This window comes from Phycodurus eques, chromosome 2 (genome assembly GCF_024500275.1).
Source record: "Phycodurus eques isolate BA_2022a chromosome 2, UOR_Pequ_1.1, whole genome shotgun sequence".
NCBI lineage: Eukaryota > Metazoa > Chordata > Actinopteri > Syngnathiformes > Syngnathidae > Phycodurus > Phycodurus eques.
The window spans coordinates 30,372,526-30,395,277 of record NC_084526.1 but is presented as its reverse complement, the minus strand read 5'-3'; the positions used below and the strand labels follow the sequence as shown (position 1 = coordinate 30,395,277).

Genomic DNA, 22,752 nt, shown 5'->3' with positions numbered 1-22,752 from the left:
AATTTTTAATTGTGTGTGGACTCCCATATACTACAGTATTATTATTATTATTATTATTATTATTTTAATTTAATTTGACGTTCATTCTCTTTTTTTTAATCCGAAGTTACTCACGGGTTACTCATTTTACATTTACATTACATTTTTTTCACTGAATACTTTCTTATACTCACTCAAGAAAATATTTGGAGGACTACTTTTTACTTTTACTTGAGTCATATTACTCTAAAGTAACAGTACTCTTGCTTGAATCTAATATTTGGCTACTCTACCCACCTCTGTTTATTTGCAAAGAATTGGCTTCTTCAAGTTCAAATTTGGAATGCTAATTCCTATTTATGATATTAGAAAAACATCCATTTCAGTGCCGTGTGAGAGGTCACACTGTCCCTCATTAACACAAGCAGAAGAACAAACACCGCTGTAAAATGCCCTGTTATCCCTCGTTGTTAGAATAATGTAGACGTTCATCTGAAATGCTGAGGCATCAACTCTGCAGTGCTGCTACTCCCTGATGTCATTGTAGAACAATGTAGCACAGTCAACGGTGGGTTGAGCATCTGTTGTGACATACCGGGAGTACTTCCACTCAATCTGAAGTGATACAATCTGGGCAATTGATTTGAAGAGACAATAACCAGACTGGAAACAAACTTTTTTTCTCGACATTTTTGGACCAGTATTGTATATTGAACGTTGATGTTTATGACTGCACACAGTATCGATGTGAACACAACTGGACCAAGTTAAATGAATTATAATGCTGTCATGGGAGAACGATGATACATTCTTAGAATAGGTCCAAAATGACTGAATAATACATTAATTGTTAAAGTCAACCCAAGAGATTTACTCCTTAAGACTTAAATTAACTGCTCTGGATCCTCCCAATTCACTTACAATTAACTACTTTTTTCTTTTGAGCTAGTGATATAAAGCATTTACATTTTTAGATAAGAATAATCATAATGACTTATACTTACTTATACAGGTTATACTTTATTAGTCCCAGAGAGGTCAAATATTAATTTGTAATTTATATAATTTATTTTAATTTATATAATTTATTTTGTAATTTCCTGGATCATAAACAGGCGGCACGGTGGATGACTGGTTAGAGGGTCTGCCTCACAGTTCTGAGGACCGGGGTTCAATCCCAATTTATTCTAGATGTGCACGCAGCGTACGACCCAAAGCATGCACATGCCCCTCCAATTAGTCCGTGCATCCATTCCACCGAAAATAGATATTAAACAGGAACATTACAACCCAACAAAAGACATGCAGCAGGAGCCCTTCACCATGTCGCCAGATGAGCAGCGCCATTTCTCCAGCATGCCACACGTCCACCTGTTTGAAGTTTGCAGTTTATCAAGACATTGAATGATGGGAGAACTTAGTACAAGCTGTCTGCCAACTGAAGCAGAGCAAAGGATGGCTGATGCAACAGGACAATCACCCAAAGGACAGGAGTAAGTCATCAAGTGTGAATGACTTCAGTGGCCCAGTCAGAGTCCTGACCTAAACCCAATAGAAATGCTGCACCATGACCTCAAGAGTGCGATTCACACCAGACATTCCATGAATATTGCTGAAGTGAAACGGTTTTGCTAAGATTTATGGTCCAAAATTCCTCCTGACCGTTGTGCAGGTCTGATATGCAAATACAGAAGCATTTGGTTATGGTTTTCACTACCTAAGGAGGTCAACCAGTTATTAAATTAAAAGGTTCCCATACTTTTTTTTCCACCACGCAATGTGATGATTGTATGTTGTGGTCAATGAAAACATGGAAACCAATAATTGTTTTGTAGTATTACTTTAGGAAAACTGTCATTTGTTGTGATTTAGAAGAGATCACTTTTTCTTGCAACTTTATATTTCACAGCTTAACACAAATCAGTGGCATGTACATAATTATGTACTTTTTGTCCATGATAGCCTCAAAACTATTATCAGTTGTATTAGGATGCTGCATTTGTTCTTGCTGTAAAAGGAGGATATTCAAGCAGATTCATTAATTAATGTATGTTAGAAGGGTGTTGGTATCATTTTAAGGGGATGACAAAGTTGACATGTACAATCCATTTCAAGCCTTCATCGATCACAGAGAATGCTGATGTGAAATTTGAGACGCTGTGGGTTTTCAGTACACAAACATAAATGTGTCTAGAAAGCTCAAAACTCTGAGCCGAATAATTTAAATTTTGTTGAGTTAGACACGTGAGCAAATGCCAGTGTAGAGAATCTTTACTGTGGATCCAGGTTTTAGCAGGGGGTGCCACATTTCAAAGATTGCAAACTTGGATCTGTCATGCACATAGTTAGTAAACATATAAATAGTGAAAACATGGAATATAAAATAAGCTTCTTATTATCTATTTTCCTTAAAAGTAACAACAAAATGATTTCAAAGAACCTGAAAAATTGAATGTGTCAAAAGTTGGGTTTCATTTTAAGAAATTAAGCATTGATGACAGTTACATGAATTTACTGACATTCATCCATCCATCCATTCTCAGTACCACTTATCCTGGTCAAGGTCATGGGGTGCTGGAGCCTATCCCAGCTGACTTAAAGCGAAAGGCGGACTACACCCAGAACTGGTCGACAGTCAGTCTCAGGGCACGTATAGACACAGACAACCACTCGCACTCACATTCACACCGTCACTGAGTGGGAACTGAACCCACATTGCCTGCACCGAACTCAGGCGAATGCACCATTACACCATCAGTTACTCTTCACTGATGTTATTAGCCCTATTAGATGTACATGTATTATATATTATGGTGAAGGTGTTTGGACCCATTTGGGAATTCTGTCTCTTTTCTCTCCTTCTTCAGTACCTCATTATTATGTAAACAGAAATATTGATTGCCTGAATCTCATACACATCTTACTAGTGGTGTCTTTAGATGATCATAGCTATTTATATACAAGGCGCATTTTCATTCTTTTCAGACGTGACATTATCTTGAAATTATTGTCAGACTGATGTCACTTCAGCTTAACTATTTTTGCCCACCTTGCCCTGAGTGAGTGACTGTGACCCTGTGTCAGGTTTTGAGGCTCCATTTACAATATGCTATACTGAATTATATTTTATTGAACCACAAAAACAATTTGTGATTGTCAAGGAAGAAGCAGATGAACACAAAGAAGATGAAATGGGCAAGAATAAGGACACAGTATCTGTATTTATTTACGCTGTTGGCAATGATAAATTGACCATTCCCGACTACACCCATGCATTTTGGTGACAGAAACTCTGCGCTTTGCTTTCTAGCCACAGCTAGGCTGCAGTACATATGAAATCATAAATATAGTTAAGTATTTTTGTAAAAGATATATATATATATATATATATATCACTAAATATATTTCCAATTGACATGAAATTTTCACCAGATGTTGGGAACAGCCCAAGTAACCCATACATACAAAGAAAGTAGAACAAATAAGATCAGACATTTAGTTGTGTGTAATAATGTGAAATGACACAGGGGGAAAGTATTGAACACAAGAAGAAATGGAGGTGTAAAAAGGTATGGAAAGCCAAGACCTAAAATCTATCAATAATCAAAGAGCAATCCAGCTCCTTGTCGGTGCAAATGGATATCAGGGGGTTCAGTTCTAATTGATGGCCTACAAGAAGGTCACATTGCCAAGATGTGAGTCAAGACACATCTCATGACGGGTAAGAGCAAAGAGTTGTCTCAAGACCATCTCAAAGTAATTGTTGCAAAATATGGCATTTGTTACAGGTGCATATCTAAGCTTCTGAACATTCCAGTGAGCACGGTTGGGGCCATAATATGCAACTGGAAAGCCAATCATACCACCATAAAATTGCCTCGATCAGGTTCTCCTTGCACAGAGGAGTACAAAGAATAATCAAAAAAGTTGTCCAAGAGCCAAGGACCATCTGTGGAGAGTTTTAAAAAGACCTGGAATTAGCAGGTACTGTTGTCACAAGGGAAACAGTGAGTAATATACTCGGCCGCCATGGCCTGTATGCACGCTCACCACACAAGACCCCATTGCTGAAACAAAAAGCATCTCAAACCTCGTTTAAAGTTTTGCTGAACAACATTTGGACGAGCCAGTTAAATACTGGGAGAATATAATCTGGTCGGATGAGAGCAAAATTTAACTGTTTGGATGACATGATGCACACCACATTTGGAGGAGAAATGGCCCTGCACATCACACTAAAAACACCATACCAACAATGAAGTTCAGAGGTGGGAACATGATGGTGTGGGGCTGCTTTTCTGAAAATAGTACTGGTAAACTTCACATTATTGAAGGAAGGATGAATGGGCAAATGTAGCGAGGTATTCTTGACAAAATTCTGCTGCCATCTACGAGGATGATGAAAATGAAACAAGGGTAGTCATTTCAGCAGGATAATGATCCAAAACATACTGCCAAGGAAACTCTCAATTGGTTTCAAAGACAGAAAAATAAAGCTGCTAGAATGGCCCAGCCAATCACCTGACTTGTATCCAATCGAAAATCTATGGAAAGAACTGAAACTCAAGGTCCACAAAAGAAGCCTACGGAACCTTCAAGATTTGAAGACTGCTTGTGCGGAGGAATGGGTCAAAATCAGCAACGCATGGGACTAGTTTCTCCATACAGGAGGCATCTTGAAGCTGTCATTGCAAACAAAGGCTTTTGTACAAAGTATGAAATAAATACCAGTTGGCGTGTTCAATACTTTTCCCTTGTGTCATTTCATATCATTACACACAACGGAATTTCTTAGCTTAGTTCTTCTACTTTCTATATATGTCTCAGTTACTTGAGTTGTTCTCAACATCTGGTGAAATGTTCATGTCAATAACACCTTTAGAAATATATTTAATGAGAAAAATTGTGACGTGTTAAATACTTGTTTCAGCCGCTGTATCTATATGTATGTATGTGTGTGTGTGTGTGTGTGTGTATATATATATATATATATATATATATACTTATATACTGTACCTACTATATTGATACTGTCTGGTGGGAGCACAGCACCTGCCAGCTATCTGCATCTGCATCTTTCTTAGGCTGAAAACCGAAAGTTTATGTCCATTTTTGATTGGCTGTTACATCTTGCAGTATTGCGATGCGGTTCACCACACATTGAACCTTCCAAATTGTGACAGTTCAGTCAGTTTCAGCCACTTGGCTCGGTGTGAGGTGGGCCTTAGTCTCTTTTTTTTTTTGTATCATTGTGTCCTATCTTTTATACCTACAAGGCTATACAGGACAAAGATAAAAGGCAGACGTAATTGTAAAATATTGGAAGTGAAATAAATTATGCCGCCGATCTGTCTGTGCTTATACTTAAAGTTCAAAAGACACTGTGTATGCACAAATAATGTTTTACTAGATCCTGTTTCATGCAATTCAGGATGCATTTGTCGAGGATAATCTCATTTCCAGGGGTCATCCTGGGGTTGTAGGTGCCTTTTGAGTTGATTGAATTTAATTGCGAATGGAATAAACACTGTGAAGCCAAGACTGCTAAAAATGTGCTGTGAAGTCGTAGTGTTGTTATTCTGCAGATGTACATTTTAGACAATGACTACGGACCTTTTAACTGATTCTTTTCATGACCTTGTGATCTGTGAGGCCATTGCTTGGCATGGTGTAGTCTTTCTGTCAGACTGGTAATTTACGATTGGGGATGAGGCTGTTCCTCTAAACTCTTGTCACATTTTTCTTTGACCAGGTTGACCCATGACATTAGCTTGGGTGAGTTTGAAGATGATGACCTGTCAGAGATTACGGAGATCACAGATGAATGTGGAATGAGCCTCAACTGCAATGGCCCGGATATAAAGGTAAGACTGTAGCAAAAGGACTAAAACATTTGGGTTTTTTTCTGTAAAGATTCATCAGATATGCATTTTGTAGTCCACTGTATTTTGCTCCAGGATCCAGTTTATGCATTTTCGAGACAAAGGGGAAGCTGGGCCTTTGCCAGTTGACTTAAGACCCTTTCACACTTTTTTTCCACTTTGTCATTGTTCTCTGTGAAAGGCGAATCGCACAGTTCTCAGCTTGCAAAGGTTGTATCAGCAGCGGGATTGTAGCAGTGTAAAAGGCAATATTATAGGAAATATTTTATTTTTCTTGTAAAAAAGATAAAAATAAAAAAATACATAAATTGAAAACACATTACAAATATTTTGGAACCAGTTAATGACATTTCCATTAATTACAATGGGAAAGATGATTTGAGATAAGTGTTTGAGTTACTTGGTATGATTTCAATTCGTATCTTAATGCACCAGTATATCACCAGAATCTGTAATTCAAACAATACACAGAAAATGGTCAGAAATAGCCAATTGCGAACAGAGCCTGAGTCTGATTTATTTATCCATCCATCCATTTTCTGAGCCGCTTTTCCTCACTAAGGTCGTGGGCGTGCTGGAGCCTATCCCAGCAGTCATCAGGCAGGAGGTGGGGTACACCCTGAACTGGTTGCCAGCCAATCGCAGGGCACATAGAAACAAACAACCATTCGCACTCACATTCACACCTACGGGCAATTTAGAGTCTCCAATTCATGCATATTTTTGGGATGTGGGAGGAAACCGGAGTGCCCGGAGAAAACCCACGCAGGCACGGGGAGAACATGCAAACTCCACACAGGCGGGGCTGGGGATTGAACCCGGGTCCTCAGAACTGTGAGGCTGACGCTCTAACCAGTCGTCCACCGTGCTGCCCTGATTTAATTATATTTTCTATTTATCAAAGGTATGGTATTTATTTTTATACAGTACAATGCTAATGTTCAGTATTCTTTAGAATTGAAAGTTAACTGTTCTTAAAAAGGATTTTTTTTTTTTCTTTTCTTAAAGGTTTTTTTTTTCAATTATTATGATTATCATGATATCAATGGCATAAATAAAAAAATGGCATAAATAAAAAGATCAACAATACTATTGTTTATCGTGTTTGGGAAAATATATTGTCCAAAAGTATTTGCTATCATGGCAGGCTGCAACATAATATATTGAGAGAGAGCAAGAGTAATGGATAACACAAAAATATTGTCCAAACTGTGCAAATAAAAATCTGCAATATAGCGGGACCGCGAAGCAACAACCGTCGTATACAGTAGCGGAGGATTACTGTATCTGTATACTCCGTGATGAGGGTTAGTTGCAGGGACTCATTGTTCCAGGGCTGGGACTCATTGTTTCAAGACATATTCATCCTGGGACTCACATAGTGTAAAATGAGCTACACACTTTACATTTTATTCAAAGAAATCTCAAAGTGCTACAGAGAGATTAAAAACAATATAAAAGACTTCAGAGTTCCAGGAACAGCAGGTTATGGTAAAAACAATTAAAAGAAATCTATAAGAGCTACAGATGGTTTAAAAATGAGCTTAAAAGCATTCAAAATTACAGCCATCAGCTGGTTAGGGTAGAAACACACTTAGGAACTTGTAGTTAAGAGTGGAATTAAACAGTTCCATTTTGTTCTCTTCTAAGCTCTCCGTGGATGGTATATTATTTACATTCTTGCTCCTCTAGCAGTGCCATAAATGAATATTTGCCGGTGATGTAAAAATGTTACCATAAAGTAATAACATTGTTGCAGTTACATTAAACTTAATTCGTTGTCCATACAGTGTTTGTGTAGCATGCGATTTGTAGGGCGTCAAAAGTCATTTTTCTCACACAAAAATTCACTAACTCATACTCTTTTGAAATACGTGCAAACTGTACAGACTGAGACTCTGTTTATTGAACACACTGGTGAACCGTGTACTGTAACAGTCACCTCTTTAGAACATCATCCTTGCATTGTACTCACAGGCAGGTCTAACTGATTTATGGTCATTCCAATTGTTACACAAATGTAACAGAGCGGGGGCTGAGCTGACGTGAGACACCCTAACCCACCTCAGATGCTTCATTAGTGTAGCAGCAGTGCTAACCTAATACCCCGCACGTCAAAATCCCGATTTAGTACGATTGAGGGTTTGGTAAACATTTGAAGAGTGCACTACGATATGCTGTAGATCGTAATTTCGCACAGTACTACAAAACACAATCTACTGTAATTTTCTTCCACTTTCATGTATTTTGATGCACCCCATATTGCAGAAACTGTGTGAAATGGACTTTTCGGTAAGAGGCAAGAATCAACCTGACAGATCACGAGGGCTCATTGCATGATTTAGAAAAACGAGCTCATCAAAAGGTGTTGTTTTAATTCATTCTGTCTAATTAATTTTTGCTGTGCACCTTAATTTTTTTACACAACAAAGTTAGACTATACAGTCCAAAGGTGAACAGGACATAGAGATTTGATGTCATTCTCACAGGGTTGTTGGTCTGTAGCTTCCTGCCAGTAGTGGATAGATGCCAGATGCCCGACTCAGGCACATTTGGTAAAAGTGTGTGTGATGAGTTTACTGCATATAATCCCACACTGTGTCATGTTATTTCATTATCTTAAAGCACGTTTTGGGCACCCTGAGCCCCTACTGCACTGTGTGTTTTTTGAACTTGTGCAATAGTAAATGAATGATTTGTATTTTTATTTAATTGGATGATGTTTGAACTATAAAATAAAGACCCAGAGACAAATTATGACGGCTACAGAGAGCAAACGCAAGAGAGGTGAATGTATTATTCTGTCAGATCTCTTCAGCTCTGTTCTCTCTGAACCATTGATGCCGCTTCCTCCATCACCCGTATTATTCATTTCTTTTCTTGTAACCAAGACAACAAACAGGAGGGTCGAAAGCTTTTCTTCCCCTGAGTCATTTACGTTAGCAGATTAGCATTTGATATTTTAGGATATTTTGCTATGCTTTTTCATGCCTTCTTATTTGGGGTGCTAAACATAGAATAGCCTTCCTGAACATAATATATTGTAATAGCTCTAGCTCTGAATGTGGGCCTTGGGGGGGGGGGGGGCTGGCTGTTATGTCATCAAAGAAGAAAGAGCAAAGGACCAAGGAACAATTCAGATGAAACAGCAAATGGATATTTAAAGGTCGCCTTCCATTATAATGATTTTTTTCTACTGTTTTATGCATAACATAGGTCGAAATGTGTCTGTGACATGGTTTAAGTTTGACATCTATGCGGTTTGTCGTTTGAATGCAAAAGCCTTTGAACATAAACTGCTTGGAAATGACAGGATTTGAAATCACCGACAGTATGACGTAGTTTTGGTAATTATATTCATATATTTATAGCTTATATATTATACCTAGGCGGCACGGTGGAGACTGGTTAGAGCGTCTGCCTCACAGTTCTGAGGACCGGGGTTCAATCCCTGGCCCCGCCTGTGTGGAGTTTGCATGTTCTCCCCGTGCCTGCGTGGGTTTTCTCCGGGCACTCCGGTTTCCTCCCACATCCCAAAAACATGCATGATTTGGATAGTCTAAATTGCCCGTAGGTGTAAATGTGAGTACGAATGGTTGTTTGTTTGTATGTGCCCTGCAATTGGCTGGAAACCAGTTCTGGGTGTACCCCGCCTCCTGCCGGATGATAGCTGGGATAGGCTCCAGCATGCCCGCGACCCTAGTGAGGAGAAGCGGCTCAGAAAATGGATGGATGGATATTATACCTAGGGTTGGGTTCGTGAATCGAGAACCGATTGGAACCGGTACTAACGTTCCAAGTTTCGTTGCCTAGGGTCCGCCGAAAAGAAAGTGGTGGTGAAAGCCAACGAAGAAGAATGCACACGAAGACATGCTTGTGGGCAACGGCGAACAAAAGTGTGTCTCAACTTTGTTAAAATAAATGACCAGTCGCCTCAGTGCAACACTTGGAATAAGATTATATTGTGCCAAGGAGGCTTTCACAATGTGCAGAAGTCTGACGCGGTGCCTCCCGCTCTGCCTACACCTACACCGCACGCAGCTTCAATCAAGTCAAATTGGGTGAGTCAAACAATACATCTATGCCAATATTGAGGCGCCCAACAAGTTAAACGGTGGGTTGCACTTTTGCACTGATGGATTTTAGCTTTTACTTTGGTCTTCAAAACAACGTAAGACCGGATGACAGAAAAAAAAAGCTTAACATTGAGGTAAAACTTCATCAAAGGTCAAACTAGCAACTTTACATCACAATGAATTTCAACAAAATTCACATAAACGTCTCACAGTATCACAAACACTAACCTTGTACTTCATCGGTGGGTAGGTAAAGGAATCAACATTTTTTTTTATTACTCTTTTTCTTGTCGTCTAGGTTTACTTTCGCTTTCAAAATTCACCGGTGTCATGTGACGTTACTTTTTGTGCTAAAATCCTGAGTTCTGGTGCGTACCCTTCAAAATACAAAGCTACAAGCTTAAAACAGGAAGTCAAGTTAAAACGTGCACATATAAACAATTTGATGTGATAAAACAGTTGCAAACAACTATTTTAACAATGCTATATTTAACTTTTAGCTCAAACATTAATTAATGGATATTAAGTCAAGTGGGTTAGTTCCACACACATTGCCTTTATGTTCATAGGTTTGATATTGATACTGGCTATAAAGAACCCCGAGTCAAATGTTCATTTTAGTTTATACTGCAGACTGCTAATGTTCATAATTTGGACACCCTTTATTTTAACCATGCAAACTTTTTTGACGCAGCACCTTAAGAGAAGTGGAACCGGAAGCGAAATGAGGAACCGGATTCGGGACCGGAATCGCTCAAATTTAAACGATGCCCAACCCTAATTTTACCTGACCATTTCATGGCTGTTACCTGCCCATCATCTCACACAGCTTTTCCAGGTTTTATGCGGGCAAGTCTCAGCCACTGCAGAGATAAAAATACATTCTATAAAGTATACATGTTGTGTTTTACAACAATACTATATTTGTAATTTTTAAGGTAACTGTGGTGGATGAGATAGTGAAGCTTACATTCATTGTCGAATGGAATGGTTGTCGCGGCCAGTTCCTGTTACATGAATGGGAGCGAGAGACAAGCTCAAAATAGCCCCCCGACGTCACCCACACGTCCAATCTCAGTCAGCTCACATTCTTAGTGGGCCAACAACCCAACGTTTGGTGAATTGTGCCTCGCAATGATTTATGACATGGCACGGTGGACGACTGGTTAGCACATCAGCCTCACAGTTCTGAGGACCCGGGTTCAAATCCGGCCTTGTCTGTCTGGCGTTTGCATGTTCTCCCCGTGCCTGGATGGGTTTCCTCCGGGTAGTCCGGTTTCCTCCCACACCCCAAAAACATGCATGGTAGGTTAATTGACACTGAAATGCCCCTAGGTGTGAATGTTAGTGCAAATGGCTGTTTGTTTATGTGTCCTGCAATTGGTTGGCGACCTGTTCAGGGTGTACCCCGCCTCTCGGGACTCATGGGACATGCACATGCGTAGTGCAGGATATATCGTGTTTTTTTAATTATTAGTAATTTGTTGTCACTATATGCCCTATATGCCTGTGATTGACTTACATCCAGTCCAGGGTCTACCCCTGCTCTCACGCAACCTCTGCCTGGATAGACTCCAACTTACCCACAACCCTTAACAGGCCATGTAGTGGAAAATTAATGAATGAACTTCATGTACTTAGTGGTCTAAAACGTAATCAATAAAATCAATGACAACAAATTACTAATAACGTAAAGGCTGGATGGAAGTGCCAATGAGATTAATAGGAATTAAACAGCATACTGAACGTGAGGGAGGGTGTGGGGTAAGAGATGTTTCAGCAAAGCAGCAACTGGAGCTACATTATTTCCATGGCAACCTAGTTTTACTCCCTACCCACATGTGTTCGAGCTGAAAATAAACCAAGGGCTCGTTTGAACTGCCTCCTTGGATACTGCTCACGTCATCTCATTTACTCATGGACGGAAAGGACCCTGCCTCGTCAATGTAAACAACAACAGTGTCTTGTGACAATTTTATTGAGAGGATAATCACTGGCAATGTTACAGCCGCGTTACTTCTGAACAGATTTTCTTCTGAGGCTAGACATTCCCTTTAAGAATATTGAAATCTTTTTTGATGACATTGTTGTGATTTATATCATTTGTGAGTCATCAGGTTGCAACTTAGGGCTATTGTGAGATTTCCCCTGCTTTGGCTTCTCTGATTGGATGAGAGCTGAGCATCGCAGTATTGCAGCGTCGTCAGGGCGCCAGCAGCATGTACTCCTCATCCGCCTCCACTTCGTCACTTGTCTCCTAGCAACAGAGCAGTGCTCTTTTAAAGGGGACAGTTATAAATTGAGGCCATAAAACACAAGCGGACGAGCAAAAGCCGGGTGCATTAGCAGATATTGATCTTCGCTTTGAAATAGTTAAAGGGAAGGAAAATTAGGCTTTTAAGCATTCAAACCAGTTCCAATGTCCTGAGTGTAATGTGACTAGAGACGCAATAGTTATCATAGCTAAGAACACAAAGCCCTCTGATACATCTGGAGCATTCATTTACACAAAATGACACCTAGTTTTGCCTCTGAGGCAGCACATTTTAGCAGTTTACACTTCTTACTTGACTACCTTATTATTTTTTGGGGGGGGGGGCAAATGTGATTGATGTTTTACTGCAGAGAAATTGGGTTGAATGAAGTCATCTGATGCAATTGATTAAACATTAATGTATTTTACCATGTTACTTGGCTTTCTGTTTGCATCTGCATGGACACAATGTATGGAGGTACAGTACATCTGTGTCACCAGATTCTGAATTTGTATCAGAATCAGAATCAGAATCATCTTTATTTGCCAAGTATGTCCAAAACACACAAGGAATTTGTCTCCGGTAGTTGGAGCCGCTCTAGTACAACAAACAGTCAATTTACAGAACACTTTGGGGACATAAAGACATTGACAAAAAACAATTGTGCAAAAAGATGCAGAGTCCTCTAGCACTTAGAGCAGTTCGAACGACTAATATTGCAATAGTCCGGTGGAATGACCATTGTGCAAAGGGCGCTGAGACTTCAAGGAGTGTATGCGGTTTAAAGTGACGAGTAGTGCGATCATCTGGGACAATGTCGGTTGTGCAAATGTTACAGATACTCCTCAATCAGTGTGAAAATGGAGCAGATGCTACTCTGGCATGAGTGGCCAGTGTATGCAAATAGTGCAGCATGGCGAGACAACTACAGTGAGTGCACAAGTAATACATAATTGGCCCCACAGAAATGTGACAACGAACTCAAGTCAAAAAATTGCCAGCTTGTTGTAATGGAATTATAGGTTAGGTGTTTAAGAAGTTGATCGCAAGAGGGAAGAAGCTGTTGGAATGTCTACTAGTTCTAGTTTGCGTTGATCGGTAGCGCCTACCTGAGGGAAGGAGCTGGAAGAGCTGGTGACCGGGGTGCAGACGGTCCGAGAGGATTTTGCACGCCCTTGTCTTAGTTCTGGCAGCGTGCAAGTCCTCAATGGTGGGTAGGGGGGTACCGACAATCCTTTCAGCAGTTTTGATTGTCCGTTGCAGTCGGAGTTTGTCCTTTTTTGTAGCAGCACCAAACCAGACTGTGATGGAAGAACACAGGACCGATTCGATGACCGCTGTGTAGAACTGTCTCAGCAGCTCCGGTGGCAGGCCGTGCTTTCTCAGAAGCCGCAGGAAGTACATCCTCTGCTGGGCCTTTTTGAGGACGGAGTTGATGTTGTTCGCCCACTTCAGGTCCTGAGAGATTGTAATTCCCAGGAACTTGAAGGTCTCGACGGTTGACACAAGGCAGCTGGACAACGTGAGGGGCAGCTGTGGCGAAGGATGCCTCCTGAAGTCCACGATCATCTCTACCGTCTTGAGCGTGTTCAGCTCCAGGTTGTGTCGCCCGCACCACAGCTCCAGCCGCTCCGCTTCCTGTCGATATGCAGACTCGTCACCGTCCTTGATGAGGCCGATGACAGTGGTGTCATCTGCAAACTTCAGGAGCTTGACAGTCGGGTTCGCTGAGGTGCAGTCGTTCGTGTAGAGAGAGAAGAGCAGCGGAGAGAGGACACAACCTTGGGGCGCCCCGGTGCTGATGCTGCGTGCGGATGAGGTGGCCTCCCCCAGCCTGACCTGCTGTGTCCTGCCCGTCAGAAAGCTGTAAATCCACTGGCAGATGGCAGGTGAGACGCTGAGCTGGAGAAGCTTGGTTGAAAGGAGTTCAGGGATGATGGTGTTGAACGCTGAGCTGAAGTCCACGAACAGGATCCTCGCGTAGGTCCCTGCACTGTCGAGGTGTTCTAGGATGAAGTGCAGTCCCATGTTGACTGCATCATCCGCAGACCTGTTCGCTTGGTAGGCAAACTGCAGGGGGTCCAGCAGGGGACCTGTGACACTCTTGAGGTGGTCCAGCACGAGACGTTCAAAGGACTTCATGACCACAGATGTCAAAGCGACAGGCCTGTAGTCATTCAGACTAGAGATTGCAGGTTTCTTGGGGACTGGAATGATGGTGGAGCGTTTGAAGCAGGATGGAACTTCGCACATTTCCAAAGATCTGTTAAAGATCTGAGTGAAGACTGGAGCGAGCTGGTCCGCGCAGACTTTGAGGCAGGATGGGGACACATGGTCCGGTCCTGTTGCTTTGTTAATCTTCTGTTGTTTGAAGATGCGTCTCACATCCTGTTCATGGATGGTTAACGCAGAAGTCAGAGGTGTGGTTGTGGTCGCGGGTGCGGCCGGGTGGGTGTGTGGAGTGAAACTGTCCTTTTCAAATCTGCAATAGAAGGTATTCAAGTCGTTGGCTAGTGTGCTATTGTTCTCAGCTTGGGGGGATCGTCGCTTGTAATTAGTCAGCGATTGGAATGCACGCCAGACTGATTTCGAGTCGTTCGCGCTAAACTGTTTTTCCAACTTTGCTGCATAGATCCTCTTTGCAATGTTAATTTCTTTAGTAAGCTGGTTTCTAGCTCGATTATACAGGGCCCTGTCCCCGCTCTGATATGCATCTTCCTTAGCTTGGCGAAGCTGCTTAAGTTTAGCAGTGAACCACGGCTTGTTGTTGTTGAATGTCCGAAATGATTTTGTTGGTACACAAACCTCTTCACAGAAACTGATATAGGATGTGACAGTGTCCGTATATTCATCCAGGCTGCCAGCTGAATTTTCAAAGACACTCCAGTCTGTGCAGTCTAAACAGCTTTGAAGTTCCATCTTTGCTTCATTGGTCCACTTTTTGACTGTTTTCACTGTAGGCTTCGCACATTTAAGTTCTTGCTTGTACGTCGGTATTAAGTGAATTAAGCAGTGATCAGACGAGCCCAGGGCTGCACGAGGTATAGCACGCTATGCGTTTTTTACCGTAGTGTAGCAGTGGTCTAAAGTATTATTTTCCCTGGTAGGACAGTCGATGTGCTGCTTGTATTTAGGGAGTTCGTGGTTGAGTTTAGCTTTGTTAAAGTCCCCGAGAATAATGAGGGGTGAGTCAGGGTGTTTTTTTTCAATTTCGTTGACTTGTTCGGCGAGCGTTAGCAATGCGGCGCTCGTGTTAGCTTGCGGTGTGATATAGACTCCAGCCAGTATAAACGATGCAAACTCACGTGGCGCGTAAAATGGTTTACAGTTCAGAAACAGCGACTCCAAATGCGGGCTGCAGTGTGTGCTGAGCACCGTGACGTCCGTACACCATTTTTCGTTTATATGGAGGCATATCCCGCCGCCCTTCGTTTTTCCCGATGATTCCATGTCGCGGTCCGCTCGATGAATGTTGAAGCCGGGAAGCGTGACGGCGCCATCGGGTACAGCGTCGCAAAGCCAGGTCTCCGTGAAGCACATGGCCGCGGAACGTCCGAAGTCTTTACTGGTCTTTAACAGAAGATGAAGCTCGTCCATTTTGTTGGGTAGGGAGCGTACATTCGCGAGGTGGATCGACGGGAACGCCAATCTGTGTCCTCTCTTGCGGAGTTTCACCTGAATTCCGGCTCGTTTTCCTCTGTGGCGCCGCTTCCGCATCCATGCGCCGAAAACCGCGGACGCCGCTCCGGTGAGTAACTCGGGGAAAAAACTGAGCGGATTTTCGAAAGTTGGTGACAGAAAGTCCGGAGTAGCCTCCTTGATGGTTAGCAGGTCTCCCCTTGTGTAAGTGAGTCGTGTAAGGTCTCCAAAGACGGACGAAAAACACAAAAACAAAGACAATACTAGAGAGCGCGTTACCGAGGCGGCCACACTGGTAGGCGCCATCTTGATCTGTGCTAACACGGAATCTTTTTTACCATCCAAATATTCAATGGACACAATTTCAGCTTCAAATATTCGGCTGCTCGATTTCAGATGTCAAGTGAACTCGATGACGGCAAAATTATGCTAAAAAGATCACTCTCGGGTCACCAGCCGAAAGCAGTTGAGCCAAAAGCAGCCAATCTTGGTTGCATACACTGAAAAGGCTGGGAAGCCTTTTTTTAACATAATGTATTATAAATGTTATAATAACAACAATATTACCATTATTAGTTAATATTAATATCTAGATACGTAGAATAGAAGACCCCTGTGATTGGCTGGCGACCAGTTCGGAGTGGAGCCCGCCTCTCGCCCTAAGATAGCTGGGATACACCCTGCGGCCCTCGTGAGGATAAGCGGTACAGAAAATGGATGGATAAAATAGAAGAATCATTTTTATTATTTGGCGCAAAGGCATACGAAAATAAATATTTCTGCATTTAATTCACAGGTGTCAAACTCGAGGCCTGGCCCACCACATCTTTTTATGTGGCCCATTCATCCGTTCATCCATCCATCCATCCATTTTCTTCCACTTATCTGGGGGCGGGTTGCGGGGGGCATCAGCTTAAGCTGGGAAGCCCAGACTTCCCTCTCCCCAGAAACTTCGTCCAGCTCTTCCAGGGGGATCCCGAGGCATTCCGAGTGACGTAGTCTCTCCAACGTGGTCCGGGTCATCCACGGGGCCTCCTACCAGTGGCACATGTGTGGAACACCTCACCAGGGGGCATCCTAACCAGATGCCCGAGTCACCTCATCTGGCTCCTCTCAATGCGAAGGTGCAGTGGCTCTACTCTGAGCCCCTCCCGCATGAGCTTTTCACCCTATCTCTAAGGGAGAGGCCGGACACCCTGCAGAGGAAACTAATTTCGGCCGCTTGTATCGGCGATCTTGTTCTTGTTCGACCCACACCTCGTGACCATAGGTGAGGGTAGGAACGTAGATTGATTGGTAAATTGAGTTATTTACCACAAAAAACGGATTCAGAGTCCGCATCACTGCAAATGCTCCACCGATCCGCCTGAGGATCTCCAGCTCCATTCTTCCTTCACTGTGAACAGGACCCCGACAAACTTCACTTGGGGCAGGACTGCCTCCTCGACCCGAAGAGGGCACGCCACCCTTTTTTTCGACTGAGGACCATGGTCTCAGATTTGGAGGTACTGTTTTTATCCCAACCGCTTCACACTCGGCTGCAAATCCCTCCAGTTGACGATTGCGGCTTGATGGAGCCATCACAACCACATAATCTGCAAAAAGCAGAGACACAATGCTGAGGTCACCAAAATGGACACCCTCAACACCTTGGCTGCGCTTAGAAATTCTGTCAATAAAGGTAATGAACAGAATTGGTGACTATTTATGTGACCTGTGAAAGCAAATCATGTGTGTGAACTTTCACGATTCCTGCTCAAATCTGTTCCAAAATTTTAAATAATAAGGTTGAGATACTGCAGGCATTTTTCGTTGCCAAACCCATTTTTACAGTAACTTGAAAAATAATTTAACAAATTACAGTATTATCCTTGAGTTATGATTTCAAAATGAGTTATCCATCAATTTGTTGTGTCTCTGTAATAATATGAGGAAGCAATTCAACATTTACATGTATGGGTTCACAGTCATAACGGCCCTCTGAGTGAAACTGTATGTGGCCTGTGACAAAAATTAGTTTGACACCCAAAACTGCTTCGAGATGCCTTTACTCAGTTATCTATTCCGTACAACAGACAGGCTCTCAACTCCATATGAATGGAGCTTTCATTCAACAACAACAACACATCTCCACCCTCTCAGAGGCAAAACAGGCAACAGTAACAATCTGGACTCAGATGACGATCTTGAATTCATGTAGTGTTACAGTATACAGTATATTTCACAAATCCGACCTTGACATGGAGCAGAAAGTGGAACAAACAATTGCAATTCACACGATTTTTATCTGAAACAAAAACTATCTTTATTCATAGAGGTGTTACAAATATTAACCTCAGGCACAATACCGTACTATATATATTCAAAACAAACGTTCTGGTTGTACTCTTAAATTAAGGCTGCAACTTTAACTTTAATGACGAATGACGAGGGTTATTAAAAACATTGTGTCACCCATCCATCCCATGTTTTTGGGCACCTGGCTAGTCAGCAGCCAGGTGCAGCTCGTCTGTGTGGAGTTTGCATATGTTCTGCATGGGTTTTCTCTGGGTACTCCGGTTTCCTCCCACATCCCAAAAACATGAATGGTAGTTTAATTGAAGACTCTAAATTGCACATAGGTGTGAATGTGAGTGCGAATGGTTACTTGTTTCTATGTGCCCTGCGATTGCTAGCGACCAGTTCAGGGCGTACCCCGCCTCTCACTTCGAGTCAGCTGGCATAGGCTCCAGCACACCCGCAACCCTAGTAAGGATAAGCTATCCATCCATTTTCAACACCGCTTATCCTGGTTAGGGTCGCGGGGCGCCAGAGCCTATCCCAGTGGACTTCGGGCGAAAGGCGGACTACATCCTGAACTGGTCACCAGTCAGTCGCAGGGCACATATAGACACGGACAACCATTCGTACTCACATTCACACCGTCACTGAGTGGGAACTGAACCCACGCGTCCCGTACCAAAGTCAGGCGAGTGTACCACTACAACATCAGTGACTAGTAATCCCTCCCACATCCCAAAAACATGCATTAATTGGAGACTCTAAATTGCCCTTAGGTGTGAATGTGAGTGCGAATGGTTGTTTGTTTGTATGTGCCCCGCAATCGGCTGGCAACCAGTTCAGGGTGTACCCCGCCTCCTGCCCGATGACAGCTGGGATAGGCTCCAGCACGCCCGCGACCCTAGTGAGGAGAAGCGGCTCAGAAAATGGATGGATGGATGTGCATACTGTCTATTCAGTACTGCTGTGTGCACTCATTATTTTCCCCGACAGCAGGGTTACAAATCCACCTCAATTAACAAATATGTTTTAAAGGTTGAAAATAAGTCCAAATAAGTACAGTAGTGTGATTTTTCTGGAACTCATTTGAGGATTGGCGAAAATCACAGTTGCCTATTCCCATGGTTTTCCCTACAAAACATGGCTTGGGCTACGTTCACACTGCAGGGCATGATGCCCAATTCAGATTTTTTTTTTTATTAAATCCAATCTTTTTATGTAGTTGTTCAACGTTACAAAAACAATTGCGACTTCGACTGGAGACTGAATCAGAATCAGAATCATCTTTATTTGCCAAGTATGTCCAAAACACACAAGGAATTTGTCTCCGGTAGTTGGAGCCGCTCTAGTACATAAAGACATTTACAAAAAAAACAATTGTGCAAAAAGATGCACAGTCCTCTAGCACTTAGAGCAGTTCGAATGACTAACATTGCAATAGTCCGGTGCAATGACCATTGTGCAAAGGGCGCTGAGACTTCAAGGAGTGTATGCGGTTTAAAGTGACGAGTAGTGCGATCATCTGGGACAATGTTGGCTGTGCAAATGTTACAGATACTCCTCAATCAGTGTGCAAATGGAGCAGATGCTACTCTGGCATGAGTGGCCAGTGTATGCAAATAGTGCAGCATGGCGAGACAACTACAGTGAGTGCACGAGTAATACATAATTGGCCCCACAGAAATGTGACAACGAATGCGTCCTTAAACGTCACACGCCTGCGCACAAAAGGACGTCACGCTGCACATGTGCACAAACAGGAGGCGCCGTGTTGACGGAAATAAATATGGCCCCTCGCGGAGGTCTCGCCATGACGCATTTATGGTAATTTCAAGGATTTTGTGCAACCGAAGCCAACATTTTCTTATATTTATCAGTTATACAGCATCTTCTTTTCCCCACTGACTGTTTTCTGCTCCTTTGTCTGCCGTTTGATTTTGTCCTGTGTTTTCTCCAACAATTGTGACGTTTGTGTTCGCTCAGCGTCCATATTGCACTCGTGTCCGATACCGGCCTCGGTCGGATATAAAAAAATAATAATAATAAACATTTTAAAAAAGATCGGAATTACACTGTTCACATTGACATGAAAAAATGAGATACATGTCACATTGGGCAAAAAAATCAGAATTGACCTGCTGTGTGAACATAGCCTTTTATTTTTCGTCATAGTGAAATAAAGCTGCATATCTCCCAAGCTATTCTGCCTTGGTGCTGTGCATCACTGTAGTGTGTGTTGAATGACTGATAATGTCCATCCGATACTGCTTAAAAGCTAATGTCTTAATAATGTCAAATGGCAATGTAGTGGGGATTTTTACACCAAGTCAGACCATCAGCATGAACCATTATTTCAACATGTTAAAGAAAAGCTGTGCAGGTGAACACTGTAGTGCACGAGAGGAAGGGGCTCTCACCATTGAATATCCTCAGCTGTTTTGGGGGCTCACGCCAGCTTAGTGTTGACGGTGAGAGTGCTGCAAGCCAAAGTCAGGGAATGTTCTAATTGGCCAGTTCAGTCTCCTCATGTCATCCACTCACACTCCCTCTCCCTCGCTCACTGTTGTCTGTTTCTGTTTATCTGCTACTAATGACAGGATGTGCCTTCCAATCACTGCAGGGCCACACAAGACGAGGGACCAATGGCAGGGCGGGGAGGGCAGAGCTCGGCGCTGTAGGACAGCTCCAGGCAGAGATGCTGCATTTGGATCTCATTGATGGTGCTGACGGTTTCCGCGGTGATAAAGAGTCTTCCAAAGCCTCCATCGCACCTCCTCCAGTCACCAAGGATCCTACAGAACCTGTTACCATGGATACCTACCGGCCCAAGAGACCGACAACCCTTAACCTCTTTCCAGTTGTGCCCCGGACACAGGTAAAGTCTTTTTGTTTATTTTATTATTTTATTTTTTTACATACTGTATACACATATGCATACACGCAACAGTGTAGGAAAATCATATTTTATCTTATAGCACATATTTGTTTTTGAATGCAAATGTTGTTGGACAATGGCAGTCATATTATTATTGAATCCTTTGCATTTGCTGTATTCACTCAACTGAACAACAGTCTATTGTCAAGACATTGTCAAGACCTTTCTCCCGTTGGTGTTTGTATCATTTCTATTGTTGTCATATGTGAATGGAAACAAGAGTTGTGATTTTGTTTTATGATCACTGTGAATCGAATAATAGTGTATGTTGAGGGCCAACCTTACAAGTACACAATAGCTTATATAAGCGTGTGAGTGTAAGTATAATATGACTGTGTGCCTGTCCAGTCTTTTCATACAGCACATTTACCTTTGCTAAATCTGTAGAGTATATCATGCAATAGCCAACCATCTCGACAGGAAGTTCAAAGTTGAATTGTGTGATTTGTAAATGGAAATGGCTGTTTATGGTGGCAGGTTTGTGTCATAGTCTGAGGACTGTGTTGCCCTATGACTTTTTGATTTCACCGTGTTGTCAGACACACTTTATTTAGTGTGAACTATTTTTATGGGTGCCCATCCGAGTCATGTTTCTGGTCATCCGGCGAACGTATGTTTAGGTCGTCTGATGAATGCATGTTTAGTCATCAGGCTCATCATGTTTAGTCATCACGCTCGCCTCAGCACGTTTTATGTACTGTTATGATTCTAATTAATGATAGTTAATATGATAGCAAATGCTTATTCTGTTGGGGTTTTCATTTGTAAGTGCCTAACCACCTTATGCATGGATACATTTACTGGTTTAGCTTGTCTTGGCTTTGCAGGAACATAACTTGAGGAGATCCATGCTGGCTTTAGCTCTTGCAGAGGCCTTTTGTCCTAAGAATCTTACTCCCAGACACCAAGAGGTTTCCATATTTTTAACATTGATTGCTACCATTCATCTGGGTTTGGCTACTGACACTGTTTGTAAAAGGGCAGACTCCTAAGAAGAATAAACTTTTTACATATAGGCTACAATTTACAGTGAAATGTGTTCTATGTAGTTAAACCAAACCAGCTGTGGAACGTTGGAGATTAACGAAGAAAAACCTGAAAGGTGATTTGTTCCCTGTCATATCCATTAGACACCAATCCAACAAATAATGAAGAATAAACTAGGCAATGTTAGTGTGACAGGCTCACTATGTCTCTTGTTGGATCAGTTGGAAGAAGAGTCTCTCAAGGAAAACATGTCAAACTGTTCTTTGGTCTGCTTTTAATAAAAAGAACAGTTTAGTCCAATCTAATAAAACTGGTTGGTGTTAAGGCAACATCCACACTCATCTTTTGGGGGACTGTTCTTAATCTTGCAGTTTGACTTTTGAAACTTCTAAAGCAGTCACTCAGTGGTGATACCTCTTTCTCCGCTGTTGATTCTGACTAGTCCTCATTTGTTTGTGTTCTTTTGAGACTGTTGTTTTGCTTCCAGTTGACTCAAATGAGGAAGTGGCTGTTGTATCCTGGCTAAGCGGCATTGCTACATATAACCGGCACAAAACTAAATTTTAAACACAATAATGGCTCATTATTTTATACCAGACCTCGACGATACTGAGGCACTTTTAATTTCGGTATATTGTGAATATGGTGACATCTCAAATACATACATACATTCATACATACTTACATACATTATACATTTATAACAGTTTTGGATTTTC

The 22,752-nt window shown here is 42.2% G+C and overlaps 1 protein-coding gene across 1 annotated transcript in view; it reads left to right on the top strand.

Moving 5' to 3' along the window:
* LOC133399109 (C-Jun-amino-terminal kinase-interacting protein 1-like) overlaps positions 1–22,752 on the top strand; it is a 50,693-nt gene that overhangs the window by 5,305 nt on the left and 22,636 nt on the right. The window contains exons 2-3 of the mRNA XM_061670237.1: positions 5,732–5,843; positions 20,732–20,986. Of these exons, the coding sequence (XP_061526221.1) occupies positions 5,732–5,843; positions 20,732–20,986 (367 nt within the window). The remainder of the gene's footprint in view (positions 1–5,731; positions 5,844–20,731; positions 20,987–22,752) is intronic.